Source organism: Capricornis sumatraensis, chromosome 10, assembly GCF_032405125.1.
Source record: "Capricornis sumatraensis isolate serow.1 chromosome 10, serow.2, whole genome shotgun sequence".
NCBI classification, from domain to species: domain Eukaryota; kingdom Metazoa; phylum Chordata; class Mammalia; order Artiodactyla; family Bovidae; genus Capricornis; species Capricornis sumatraensis.
This window is the reverse complement of record NC_091078.1, coordinates 95,031,482-95,046,210: the sequence shown is the minus strand read 5'-3', so window position 1 is coordinate 95,046,210 and position 14,729 is coordinate 95,031,482. Positions and strand designations below refer to the sequence as shown.

General features: G+C 41.3%; 1 protein-coding gene across 1 annotated transcript in view; it reads left to right on the top strand.

Moving 5' to 3' along the window:
* DOCK3 (dedicator of cytokinesis 3) overlaps window positions 1-14,729 on the top strand; it is a 261,704-nt gene that overhangs the window by 165,611 nt on the left and 81,364 nt on the right. The window contains exons 12-13 of the mRNA XM_068983119.1: window positions 4,889-4,977; window positions 9,371-9,496. Coding sequence (XP_068839220.1) covers window positions 4,889-4,977; window positions 9,371-9,496 — 215 coding nt within the window. The remainder of the gene's footprint in view (window positions 1-4,888; window positions 4,978-9,370; window positions 9,497-14,729) is intronic.

Below are 14,729 nucleotides of genomic sequence, written 5' to 3'. Positions count from 1 at the left end.
GCTCTGGCTTTATAGATGTTTAATATCATGTGTGTTAGGAAGGCAACACATCCTTTTAAAAAAATCAGAACAAGAAGCTGAGGTGTAAAAACTAGGTCACTTTTCAATGAACCAGAAACCTTAAAAATCACAAATGAATAACCACTGTGTGAAGTTTATTCTGATATAGACATCATGTTTCCTCCTGTCCAGAGGGGCAGGGGTTGCAGGGAAACACAAGGCTTTCTGAATCTGGAGCCTAGGACGGGAAAGGAGAGAATGCCAAGGAGCATTGAGATGGGCTGGGAGTTGTCCATAGATAGTACATTTGATCAATGCAAGACACCTCTGAATATATGATGACCACTCTCCAACTTTGCACTGAAAAAAGTTCAAACCTTTTTAGGCCAACTTTAATGAAATAGATAAATAACTACTTAGATAAAATATTAAATTGATCACTTTAGTCATATTTTAAATCATATTAAATGTATATAACACATTATGTGCTCAATCACAGATGTACAGTTGAGGAGTATTACTATTACTTATTCCCTGGGGCTTCCCAGGTGGCGCTAGTAATAAAGAACCCATCTACCAATGCAGGAGACCTAAGAGAAGTGAGTTTGATACCTGGGTCAGGAAGATCCCCTGAAGGAGTGCATGGCAACCCACTCCAATATTCTTCCCTGGAGAATCCCATGGATAGAGGAGCCTGGCAGGCCATTGTCCATAGGGTTGCAAAGAATTAGACTGAAGTGACTTAGCACAGCATGCACACTTATTCCCCACTCACAGTTTATGAGGTTTTTTTTTTAACTTTCTATTTTGTATTGGAGAATAGCACTTATATGCAGAATCTAAAAAGAAATGACTCATTTATGAAATAGAAACAGACTCACAGACTTAGAGAATGAACTTACAGTTACTGGAGGAAGGGTGGGGGAAAGGACAGTTAGGGAGTTTGGTATTGACATGGACACATTGCTATATTTAAATATATAATCAACAAGGACCTATTGTTTAGCACAGGGAACTCTGAGGGGAGTTTGGGGAAGAAGGGATACATGGGCATGTATAGCTGAGATGCTTTGTTGTCCACCTGAAACTATCACAACATTCCCCAAACTCCCCTCATATCCTGGCTGCCACATAACATTGAGCAGAGTTCCCTGTGCTATACAGTAGGTCCTTGTTGATTACATATTTAAATATAGCAATGTGTCCATGTCAATACCAAACTCCCTAACTGTCCTTTTCCCCCACCCTTCCCCCAGTAACTGTAAGTTCAGTCTCTGAGTCTGTGAGTCTGTTTCTATTTCATAAATGAGTTCCTTTCTTTTTAGATTCTGCCTATAAGTGATATCATAATGATATTTCTCTTTCTCTGACTTATTTCAATTAGTATGATAATCTCTGGGCAGATTCATATTGCTGCAAATGACATTATTTTATTCTTTTTGATGGCTTAGTAATATTCCAGTGTGTGTGTGTGTGTGTGTGTACACCATATATGTACTGCATCTTCTCTATCCATTCATCTATTGATGGATATGTGGGTTGCTTCCATGTCTTGGCTGTTGTTCAAAGTGCTGCTGTGAACACTGGGCTGCATGTGTCTTTTTGGGTTAGAGCGCTCCCAAGGCATATGCCCAGGTGTGGGACTGTAGGATCTGATGGAAGCTGTATGTTTTGTTTCTTAAGGAACCCCCATACCATTTTCCATAATGGCTGTACCAGTTTACAGTCCCACCAACAGTATAGGAAGATTCTCTTTTCTCTTCACCCTCTCCAACATTTATTGTTTGTAGAGTTTTTGATGATGGCAGTTCTGTCTGGTGTGAGATGATACCTCCTTATAGTTTTGATTTGCACGTCTTTAATAATTAGTGACGTTGAGCATCTTTTCATGTGCCTGTTGGCCATCCGTAAAATCCCTGGACATGTAGTGGTGAAGTGCCACGTCATTGCCTGTGCTGGTTATCTCCTCTGTGGGGAAGGTGTGCCACAGAGGCACACAGACCTCTTTTGTATTACAGTCCCTTGTGTGTTTTATGATTGAGGACAAACCATCGACATCATTAATCATGCTCTAAATATTAACTTGATTGGATACAACATAATCATGCTTCATTATAATCATAACTCATTTGGTTAATAAATGCTTACTTTTTTTTTCCTTAGAGAATATGCTAGTGATTGGTTAAAATATGCTGATGACTCTGCATCCACTGAGTTTCAGATGATTTGGGTAGTTTCCTTGGCATTCTAGAAAGGAAGAGAGTTGAAAGGCCAGTTAAGAGGTGACTGCACTGGTTTGAAAGAGAGACGATAATGGCTGAACCAGGGCCATGAAGAAGAGAGGTCATTTGTGACAGATTTTAACAAAGCTTCATGAGCTAGTGCGTTCTACTCAGAAGCAATCTCTCAGAGCAGACAGGTGGATAGGAAATGCCAAGCTGTCTTGTAGCCATGCAGGTCAAGAGCTTAGCAGGGTGTCTGGGCTGGAGACACTGCGTTGGGTCTTGGCAGCTTTTGGTGGTGGTTGAAACCATGGGAGCAGGTGAGATAGCCCAGAAAGCTTATATGGTAGGAAGGAAATGGGCTCCAAATGCAGAGCTCTGAAGGCCACTGATAGTTAAGGGGTGTACAAAGGGAGAAGAATATGAGGGGCAAGCCCTCAAGTGTCTGGCATCTGAATTGGGTGTATTGGCTGGAAAGGTAGATGTCAGTGAAGTAATACACATTGTCACTATTGATGTGGTTGGTAAAGCACCAGCTTCAGTATATTGCCAAAGAGCCGGTGAGTATTTTATTGGAGAAGCACTGAAATTATACCACCCATTGAGAGAGGAAGTTAATTTACAAAACTCTTTGGTTTTGTTTATTTATAGGAATTCTTTTGTTTCTGTGTGTGTATTTTATACCTGTATATTTGAGATGTATAATGTGTTACTTTGATGTATTTATATTTTGTAATATGTTTGTTGGTGAAGCGATATTTATCATGTTGCGTTATTATAGTACAATATCATTGTCTGTATGCAGCATACCGTGCATTAGTCAGGACTCTTACTTTGAAGTGAGGTGGGGGAGTACACTATTTCTGACAAACTGTAGTCAGATTTCTGTTACAGAAAGGACTACTGATCTTGTAAAGCTAGAAAGCGACAGGAGTCTGACTACAAGACTAGTCTGGGTCCTCACCAGCTGGGCACTTCTCTGGTGTGGTGGCTGATTGGAAGAGATGCGATCGTATGCATGTCAGACATCGGGGGCGCGGTGCGCTGCTGCCAGCACCTCTCACTTCTGACTTCCCACTGAGCTGTTCATCACAAGTGATCGTTCTAAAGAACACTGTCTCCCTTCCTCTCCTTGGAAGGCATTCTGTGAGCAGAAGTGATCCTCACAGCTCTGGACTGTGAGAACCTTGTCTCTCACACTTCTTTGCAACATCTCTGAGCAAGTGAGGCTTGTTTATACTGACTGAGAAGTCAGAAGAGCTACTGGTTAGAAAAAAATTAGTCTAGTGACCAACCTCCTTTATCTCTGAATGGTCTCTATACAAAGTCTTTTATTTAGAAACCAGTTGTGCTTCATTCATACCACTGGATGGCACATGATAGAACTCTTGCTGGAGTTTCCACTTGGAAGTGGCTGTGCCGGACTACACACTTCTAAGTAACCGTGGAAAGATCTTGTGGGTTTTCCTTTGTGCATAAGCTGTGTTTTCTGGGGTCAGTGGTTCTCCCTGTCTAACAGGAGAAAGGAGGGGCTGAGGCTGTGAAGACTCCCAGTGTCCCATGGAATTTCCAAGAGATGGCCCTAATCTCATTTCAGTTGTTTCATCAATGTGTCTACTTTCAGATGAGCAATCGCTTCCTGGCCTCTGTTCCTAAGCTGTACCAAATGGTTGTGTGACTGCAGCTTTCTTGGACATGTTCTTTAGAGGGGAAGACTCTAAAAATGTCAGAAATTAGCAGAGGTGCAGGTCTGTTCCTCCATTCTCTCTTTTCTTCCACTCCTGAAATTCCTAGGAAAGAACTTTATTCTTACATATTTAGGCATCCAGACTTCACTCTAAGGCCTCCTTCCCCTTGACTACAGAAGAGTTCACAGCAAACCAAGCCCACTACTCTCTTAAACTTTTCTTCTTAGCTTGATCTGGCTAAAATAAAACCACAGGCAGATATGCACATTGCCCTGAGGTTAGCAGGATTTTTCTCTGAGTCCATTATAGTGACAGTTGAATGACAGTATAAAGCCAATGCAAGAGATGGAAGTTTCTAAACAGCAGTACTTGTTGAGAGGAACTGTTCTTTTCCTCTGTCGGGAACTTTCCTCTAGTGCCTAGTTGCAAGTATGTGTAAGGAACTAACAAAGAAAAAACTGGTCACGCAGGAAAGTGCTACTTCAGACAAAAGGATATTTTGCTACTTAGAGATATTTGCAGAGGTTAGTTTTAGAGTTTCTACTCTTTCCCCAAATGTGAATCTTCTGTGTGCCTTCCAAGAAAACAAGCCTTGTCTAATTTAGTAAAATGTAAGTTCATTTCTTTTTTTTAATGTATTTTAATTTTTAAATTTTTATTGAAGTATAATTTACAATGTTGCATTAGTTTCTGCTGTACAGCCAAATGAATTAGCCATGCTTATACATATATCTACTCTCTTCCAAACTCCATTTACATATAGGTAATTACAGAGCACCAAATAGAGTTCCCTGTGCTATACAGTAGGTTGTTTTTTTTTTTATTTTAATTTTATTTTATTTTACTTTACAATACTGTATTAGTTTTGCCATACATCAACATGAATCCATCACAGGTAGGAAAGTATTGTTGCACATTGAACATCAGACCAGATGTTTAAAACTCTTGATTGTCATAATGCCTGTCCTTCTGTTACAGGTGCAACAACGAGAGTGAGTGGTCCCAGATCCATGAGAATATCATCCGCAAGTCCAGCGCCAAGTACTCTGCCCCCAGTGCCAGTCACGGTAAGGTGCTTCTCTCGCTAGAAGACTCTGTGTTGCGTTTGCAGTTGCTTATCATACACACCTTAGTTTATTTGTGCTGATCAGTTGCCAGATATAAAGTTGTTTCCTACAGACATTTATTCTCCTTTTCAGGCAGTTTCTATTTCCTTGTGTGATGATTTCTCTAATTATTAATACTTCTTTTAAAAAAAATTTTATTGGAGTATAGTTGATTTACTGGAGAAGGCAATGACACCCCACTCCAGTACTCTTGCCTGGAAACTCCCATGGACAGAGGAGCCTGGTGGCCTGCAGTCCATGGGGTCCCAAAGAGTCAGACACGACTAAGCAACTTCACTTTCACTTTTCACTTTCATGCATTGGAGAAGGAAATGGCAACCCATTCCAGCATTCTTGTCTGGAGAATCCCAGGGACGGAGGAGCCTGGTGGGCTGCCGTCTATGGGGTCACACAGAGTTGGACACAACTGAAGCAACTTAGCAGCAGCAGCAGCAGCAGCAGCAGTTGGTTTACAGTGTTGTGTTAGTTTTAGGTTTACAACAAAGCGAATCAGTTGTACATATACATATATGCACGCTTTTAAAAATTCTTGCCCCATTTAGGTCATTACAGATGTATTGCATAGAGTTCCTTATGCTATACAGAAGGTCCTTATTGGTTTTCTATTTTATATATAGTGATGTGTATGTCAATCCCAATCTTTCCTTTTCCTCCTAGGATCCATAAGTTTGTTTTCTACATCTGTGACTATTTCTGTTTTGTAAATAAGTTCATTTGTATCATTTTTTTAGTCTCCACATATAAGTAGTATTATATAATATTTGTCGTTCTCTATCTGACTTATTTCACTTAGTATGGTAATCTCTAGGTTTATTCATGTTGCTGTAAATGGCATCATTTTATTCTTCTTTTGACTGAGTAATATTCCATTATACATATGTACCAAACTTTTTTATCCATTCTTCTGTCGATGGACACTGAAATTGCTTACAGGTCTTGGCTGTTGTAAACCGTGCTGCAGTGAACATTTAGGTGCATGTATCCTTTCAGATTGTGCTTTTCTCCGGATATATGCCCAGGAGTGGGATTTCTAGACCATATGATAGTCCCGTTTTTTAGTTTTTTAAGGAACCTCCATATTGTTCTCCACAATGGCTGTACCAATTTACATTCCCATCAACAGTACAGGAGGGTTTTATTTTTTCCACACCCTCTCCAGTATTTGTAGACTTTTTGATGATGCCATTCTGATTGGTGTGGGTGATGAATACCTTGTTGTAGTTTTGATTTGCATTTCTCTGATAATCAGTGATGTTGAGCGTCTTTTTATGTGTTTTTTGGCCATTACTTCTGACCATAGTGCATTTTCTGCTCTTTCTGTGGTGAATTCCTTGTGCTTTGATAGGTAACTTGAGTTGCAGTTCGAATCCAGAGTGAACAAAAGTGTTGCAGGGTTTGTCACATTGTGAAGTCTGTGTTTTCCTGAACAAAGACTACATACCCAGCCCCCCCCCCCAACAAAAGACACATATTAATATCACTTTTCAGTGTTGGCATCACCACGGAAGCCTGACTAATGAGAATCAATGATTAGTCTGCCATTATCAGTCATTTGGAAACTGAAATAGAAAATCTTTATTTCAAAGCAGCTTTCATCTTAGTTCAACTTCTCCTTTTTTTTCCTGCTTTTGTTTTAAAACTGTGTTTAATATGTATCTAAATCTTGGTGTAATTGTACATGTTAGCATTAATTCTAAACTGAATATGAAATGTTTGATTAAATTAGAAGCACTGTTTAAAAATCTATAAGACCTCCTGAATAGATATTTTTCCAAAGAAGACATACAGATGGCTAACAGACACATGAAAAGATGCTCAATATCATTAATCATCAGAGAAATGCAGATTAAAACCATAATGATATATCACCTCAAACTTGTCAAAATGGCTGTTGTCAAAAGGACACAAATAACAAACGTTAGCAAGGCTGTGGAGAAAATGGAACCCTCATATCCTGTGAATGTAAATTGGTGTAGCCTCTGTGGAAAACAGTATGGAGGATTCTCAAAAAACTGAAAACAGACATATGAGCCCACAGTTTCACTGCTGGGTATATATCTGAAAAAAAATTTAAATGCTATTTTGAAAAGATGCTCGCACCCCAGTGTTCATAGAAGCATTATTTATAATTACCAAAGTATGAAAGCAACCTGTGTCCATCACCAGATGAATGGATAAAGAAGATGTAGTGGTCATGTACAAGAGAATAGTACTCAACCTTAAAAAAGAATGAAATTGTGCCATTTGCAGCTGCATAGGTGGGGTTGAAGGGTATTATGCCAAGTGACAAAAGTTAGAGAAAGACGGAATACTTCATGATATCACTTACATGTGGAATCTAAAATGTAAAACGAACTAGTAAATATAACAAAAAAGAAACAGACTCAGATATAGAGAACAAGGTCTTGCTTTCCAGTGGGGAGAGGGACATGCGGAGGGGTGAGGGACCAAGAGGCACAAACCACTGTGCATGAAATAAGCACACTACAGCAGTATATCAACACAGAGCATATGGCCAATATTTTATGATAACTACAGAAAGCACGTACCTTTGAAAGCTGAGAATTGCTCTGTTGTACACCTGATACTTACATAATATTATACATCTACTGCACCTCAATTACATATAAATAAAAACATGTGAACTTTTAACATACTCTTGAAGATAACTATCACATTTATATAGAACCATGTTTCTCCAGATAGTTTTTACCTTGAAACTATTTCATAACATCTTTTATATAACCTTCTTTGTTTTAATGTTATAAACCTGTTATAAATACAAAGTTGCCCTTGAAAGTGAAAGTCAATCAGTCATGTCTGACTCTTTGTGACCCCATGGACTATACAGTTCATGGAATTCTCTAGACCAGAATACTGGAGTGGGTAGCCTTTCCCTTCTCCAGGGGATCTTCCCAACCCAAGGATTGAACCCAAGTCTCCCACATTGTGGGCGGATTCTTTACCAGCTGAGCCACAAGGGAAGCCCAAGAATACTGGAGTGGGTAGCCTGTCCCTTCTCCAGAGGATCTTCCTGACCCAGAAATCAAACTGAGGTGTCCTGCCTTGCAGGCAGATTCTTTATCAACTGAGCTATCAGGGAATCCCCCAAGTTGCTCTTAAATGACAGTGTAAAGCCACTGCAAGGCATGGCAGTTCTTAGAGTTGTTGAGAAGAACCTCTATCAAGGTCAGCATATTTTCAGCTAGGAGGGTCCTCAGAGCAGTTCCAACCCAGAGGCTATAAAGTTTGAGATGCTCAGCTGGGAGTACTTGAATTCTCTAAAACTCTGTAGCATGGGGTTCCTCAGGGCCTCTCTCACTGGTTTTAAGAACCCGTTTTTCTTCATATGTGCCTGGATGCCAAGGAGCTTCGTACATGCAGTGTGCTGGAAGGTAAAGGGAGTTCATATCCCTCACCTAAAGCCGGACTAAAGGAAGAACCTTACTTTTTAACAAGACAAGTTGCAATTTGGAAGACTGTTCATGCCAATATTTATAGTGTTCTTTGCTGTATTTATGTATTTTATTTATAAAAAGCTACCCTTGGCTACAAGTTCTGAAGCTATGGTGTATTTAAAACATGGAAAACATTTTAAAAGAGGGATAGCAGTAATAATACATTAAAAGAAACAACCAAAAAGCAGTTTCCACCATCACCTAACAAGGTTAGAATGCTGAATTTTGTCTTCCTTCCCAGAATGACCAAAGTTTCCATGCCATTGTCAGTGTCTTATGATTTTTTTCCATGACTCACAGACACTGGCCATGTAAACAGTGTTAGAAAAGCACCCCGCCCTCTGTGCTGGGAGTACCATAGGCTTCAGAGAGCCTCAGTTAGGATGGCCCTACTGAGGACAGGTCTTCTTGCAATTGTGGAAAACCCGGGAGGAGAAATAGGCTGCTTTTCTTTGGAGTGTGTGTCTGACTGCATTTTGGCCAGGCTTAACTTGGAAGCTGTTTTGAAATCATGTTTCAACTCCCTCATTGAGTAAATGAAGAAACTGAAGCTCAATCAGATACTTTAGTGGCTAAACCAGGGAGCCCAGGTTTCGGGATGCTGGGGAGCAGACAGGAGGGCACCTTGATCTCCCAGATCTCAGTCTGAGTTTTAATAGAATAGTCCTCTGGGTTTTTGAGATGGTTTTGACTTAGATTCTTTTAGGTTTCTAGAATATCTCTTCAGAATAATGTATACTTTCTGCCTCAAAACTTTTCTCAAGAAAAATGCTGAATTTTGCACATTTTTCTCTGGGGGGAAAAAAAAAACTCTATGTGTTTTCTAGAGTAGAAGTCTGATTCTGAGTTTAAAAAAAATGCTTTTGTTTTTGTAGGTCTTATCATTTCTCTGCAGCTTCTTCGTGGAGACATGGAACAGATTAGGAGAGAAAATCCCATGATATTTAATAGGGGATTGGCAATTACAAGAAAATTGGGATTTCCTGATGTCATCATGCCAGGTAGGCAGAACCTCTTGGGGCTGGGGTGGGAGAAGGGTTAGGAGAACGGAGTTTGGTGCTCCCCTTGTGAGCAGGTGGCAAACCACACTATGAGGAGCCCCGCAGCCGTTGACAGCCTCTGCAGCCAGAGTTAGGGTGCTGACTGCAGTCTGCAGCCAGTGGCTCCTCTGGCTTTTGTTGGCATTTGTTCTTTTCCAGAAGCCCCCACATACCTTCACCAGGGCAACACAGCACAATCTGGCTCTTGAACCTTTTTGTCTCCTGTGGAGACTGGATGTTAGGAATCAACACAGAGCTCCTCACAGGGATGCCTTTTTTACACTCTTCCCTTCAGTTACATATCTTAGAAGAGAATCCCCCCATAAGAACATCCTCTTTAAGGAAAATAATGCCTGTAGTGTCAGTGAATCTGGTTCATGTAGGAGTAGCAGATATATTTGTATCAGAAAAATGAATCATAACAATGAAAACACCATACCTTATCAGGAAAACGGATTGGCAAAATGGTATAGGTTAGGCAGTGTGAATAGTATTACCTGGCCAGAAATTGTCCTAACCCCTTTCACCTAATGCCCGATGGAGAGCCAGGGCAGAAAGTGGGAATGCATTGGCTCTCAAGTGTGGTTCCAGCAGGTTAATCCAAAACTCATGCTTCCTAGTGAGGCAGATGTGGGTCAAGCTAGAGCAGTGGATCCAAACAGGCCATCAGAACCAGGGGGCTGTGGGGAATGAGGGAAGAATAGAGGCGTGGCTCTGATGGATGGGAGGCAGTCTGGGACCAGAGAAGATGGGAACAAGAAGGAAGGAAGAACAAGGAAATAGCTCCTTGTCTGGATGAATTACAGGAGGCATGACCCTACCTTTTCCATTGAGTTTCATTCAGTGTTCTGCTAAAAGCTTACTCACTTTTTTTAAAAAGAGCCAAGCCAGGCTAGACTGAACTGATAGTGACCAGTCTAAATAATCACCTCTTTGGAATTCTCCATGGTCCTGAAAACTCCTCTTATTGGAAATACATGCCAGCATATACCCGGGGAGAGTATGGCCTGAGCATACAGAAGGCCGTGTGATGGATTCCAGCTGTCCTTCCGCTCCCCACATTATGCCCAGACTTGCTTTCTGTCACTTTTATTCTCTCTCCATAGACACTGTGACTGCAGAGCAAGCTGCTGTGAACAGCCTTTGTCTCTTGCTCATGCACACAGGAGGATCTTTTGAGTGACAGTCCTAGGCCATTTAATCAATTCTTTGTCAATTCTGTGTTTATTTTTAAATGTTTAGAAGACTCCATGCTTATGAAAGGCCCTCATCTAGTTGTTGTGGAGGGTGATGTCCTCCACAGGACATGTCTCCCATCCTGTCCTGACAGTGTTTCTCAGCCCTCTGTGACCCTAGTAATCAGGAGAAGAGCCCAGACATCATCCCTAGCTTCTTGGCAACATGTCACTGAAGGAATAATTGGTGATTACCAAAACTGATCTGATGATCATTTTTAAATGAGCTATCTAGGCTCATGATATAGAGTCATATATTCTGAAAGATATGCTTGAAGTCCTTTCTGTCTTTTAAGAACTAGTTTGTCTAAGATTTGGACATTGCCTTCCTCTTAGCCCTCACACAGTCATAGAATGAAAACAAAGTGAGCAGAGACTAGAAAGGAACAAGCTTCAGTCAAAAATCTTTAAGCAGACTTTAAATTCAAGAGTTACAGCATCCATACCTCACCTGTGGAAAGAGATCTTTTTGTGAGCACTCTGAATCTGTGTGTCATTGGCACACAGGTTGATAAAGGGCTTCTGAGAAAGTTGGATATGACGTTGGAAGTAAGCAGTATCAGTATCATTGGTGAGGCAAGCAGAGTGTCAGGAGCATTTCCTCCACTGGGCAGCTGAGGTGTCACCATCTGATTTGCCCCACAAGACAGAGACACTGGCAGTCCTAGGGTGTTCAGACTGGGGCTGTGAATGTGCTCTTTGCTGAGTTGTTTGCCCTTGAAGTATTGAGTGCTGGAGCTGAAAGTGAGGATTGATTCACAGGCAGGAAGCAGTCCTCTCTGTGTCTCTCCTCTCTTTTACCTTACCTCCTCTCGAGGAAAGAATTTTTTTAAATGTAAATTTTTTTATTTTAATTGGAGGTTAATTACTTTACAATATTGTATTGGTTTTGCCATATGAAACGAATCGAGGAAAGAATTTTTTGCACAGATTGCCACTCTTCAGATTGTGTGCTAACAGCTGACAGTGCCTTTAATGCCCCCACAAGATATCATGAGAGTGCATTTGCCCTCCTTGGGTGAGGTGATAGGGCTAGCCCTGAAGGTTCTGCTAGATCAGCAGGAAAAATGTGCAGCAGTGTTTCCAGGTGTGGCCCACCTGTCCTGGGAAACCATGTCTGTGACGGGAAGTCCCTTTGTGAGGTCACCCTCCACCTGCAGCTGGTCCACTCTTCACCCGTGGGAATATTGGATCTTGGCTGCAATGGTCCCTTGGCCCTCATGGTGCTGGTATGACCACTGAGTTACAAGAAATTGCAGCTTCTTGACACATGGTCATGAGAGAAATGAACAATGAAATGAATTATGTAAGTAACTGTGAGCATTTCAACACTGAAGTCTGAGAAATTAAAATACATGGAAAAATTAGAATGGTTCATATACTGTGGCTCTTATTTTGAAACTACCAGCATTTGGGAGAAACTACTAGATACTCATTTGGAGATGTCCTTTATGTCAGATGGCCCAGACAGGTCCTTGTCAAAGCATATTGACAGAGCTTATAGGTCTGAGTTACAGCATTTAGACAAGTTCTAACCACACCAGTATTTAACACATGATTTCAGAAAAGGGCTTTCCAGTGGTCTCCTGTTGCTTTCCATGAGTGTGTAAGATACACCATGTGACTGCTGTGAACAGGAGATGTGCTGCTGTTTGCCACAGCCAAGGCCCTGACTGCATAGGCATCCAGCTGTGTTCATGACTCACGGTAGTGAGCACGAGGCAAGACCACCATTGCTCATGGTGTTCTGGGAGTCGCAGAGAAGGCACATAAACCCAGGAAACTCCATCCAAGATTATAGAAGAATAAACCAAATGGGAACTTAAGGCTGATTTTGAAACTGAGCACCTAATAGCCTTTTGTTGGTTTATCGCCATATTTCTGTGGGTAGTTCCTCCTTCCCTCCCAACTCATTTTAGTTCATTACAGAAACTAATAACTCTGCAACACACTTTTACTCCTTGAGATTTTTTTCAAGAAAATGGAGAGGAGATACTGGAGCAGGGCAGACGTTTCAGGTGAATGAGTTTTCTGTGACTCACTTGTCAGCATTAGCCCAATTAGAACTTTCAAGAAAACTGTCAGCCAAAAGACTGTAAACTAAAAGGGAGTGATTTAAAACCTCTTGCTCAGGAGTGGTCTGTGCCCTCCTCCAAACCTCGTCTAAGCCAGCAGGGGTGTGCCACCAGCTTCTGTGCAGTTTTCTAAGTGTCAGCTTTCTGGGAGAGTCTATTCCCTGGAGTCAGTAGGAATGCAGAGCTGTCATGGCTCTGTGGGAAAGAAACCTTTTAACTTGTTTTCTAAGCCTTGAATTTGTAAGGTTATCATTTACTGTGAGCATTATGGGTCAAGTTTCGTATTAGTTAAATGAGCTTCTCTCTTGTGAGAAGAAATCTGCCCTGTGATTTTAATATATTCTAGCTAATGGCTAAGTTTTTTTTTTCCCTAAACCAATATTGCTCTAACTTTAGTATGTATCAGAATCACCTGCAGGGCTTGTGAAAAACACATTGCTAAACCCACCCCAAGAGTTTCTGATACAGGAGAATTGGGGTGGGAGCTGAGCATTTGTATCCCTCACAGGCTATCAGGTGATGGTTTAGGGCCCCCTTTTGAGAACCATGTCCTAAAGAGTACTCTGCTTTAGGGATGCTTTGCCCCTCTCTGTATCAGACCTGGTACAAGCTCCTCTCTGGGTTGCCCTGACCTTGCCCTTTAGAAGGCAGCTATGCTGGCATGGCAGCCCTCAAGGGGGCCCCCCGACTCTTGCCCTTGTGCTCAGAAATACACTCTGTCCTTTGCTTTGACCCCTGATATAAAGTGCATGCTTCATCCCAACCTGCAAGTGATGTTTTTTTCTCTTTTCCTGTTTGTCTTAATTGTTCTTGTTTCTCTCTGTGCTGTCCCCTCATTCTCGCCCCTTTCTTTCTGGTGCAGAGATGAAGATAGTTGGGTGTAAGTTCCTGCTTTTGTGTGTCCTGTCTGCTTTTGCCTGCTTTGTTTCCATCTTCATTTGTTTCATGGAATGTTGCAATACTGGGGTGGGGTGTCATTTACATTATTAATCCTTCATCAGCCTCACCTTTTGGGATAACTGACAAAATGTTAGGGAAGCTACCAACCCAACCTAGAGACTGTGTATTACTTTAGGTGTTTATTAAGATCAGAGAAAACTAAGGACATGTTGGAATATTTAGAAAACCTTACAAAGCCCTAGGTGAATAGATACAGGAAAGGATTTTTATGAGACAAATCAGCTATTCCCATTGAAAAGAAAATGAGTAGGGCTTATCCCAAGCTGCAAAGAATCAGAAAGGCAGAAGGCCGCTCTTATCAGCTCTGCTGGACACATCTCATGACTTTTGAAAGAAAAGTTCTCCTCAAAAGAGTGATGACAGTATTTACCACAAGTAGATTCAAAAGATTGTGGTCAGTCTGAGTGTCACACGAAGCTTTGGCCATATCTCTACGGGATGGTTTAGGAATGATCACATCTGGTCCCACAACGGGTTGGAATATCCCCACATCCCTGACCCAAGAAAGGAATAACCATACACAGTGATGTCAGTCCGTGCCCATTCCTGTCATTCTGTTAGAGCAGAGAACGTCACTGACTTTGTAGCAATAGAAACCAATAGAAGTGTGACACCGAAGACTTGGTTAGAAAAACAAAGAACCTGTCTTTCCTGGGTACTCTAAAGAAATCTTCCCAAGAGCCTTTTCTTTTTTTAAGTCTCTTCCTCAGAATAAGAGCTACTCCAGCATATAAAACTTTGGTCACATGTCTGAAACTGTCCATACAGGATGGTAGTTAACATCTCCACATCTCCGTGAATGCTGTCAGGAGACTCCTGTTCTGCCAAGAGGTAGAATTGGCCCCATCCCGAGCAGGCTGCAGTGTCTCCTTGGAGAAGATGTGTTCTAGTTTTACATGGTCTTAAGGGAAAGAAAGCACTATC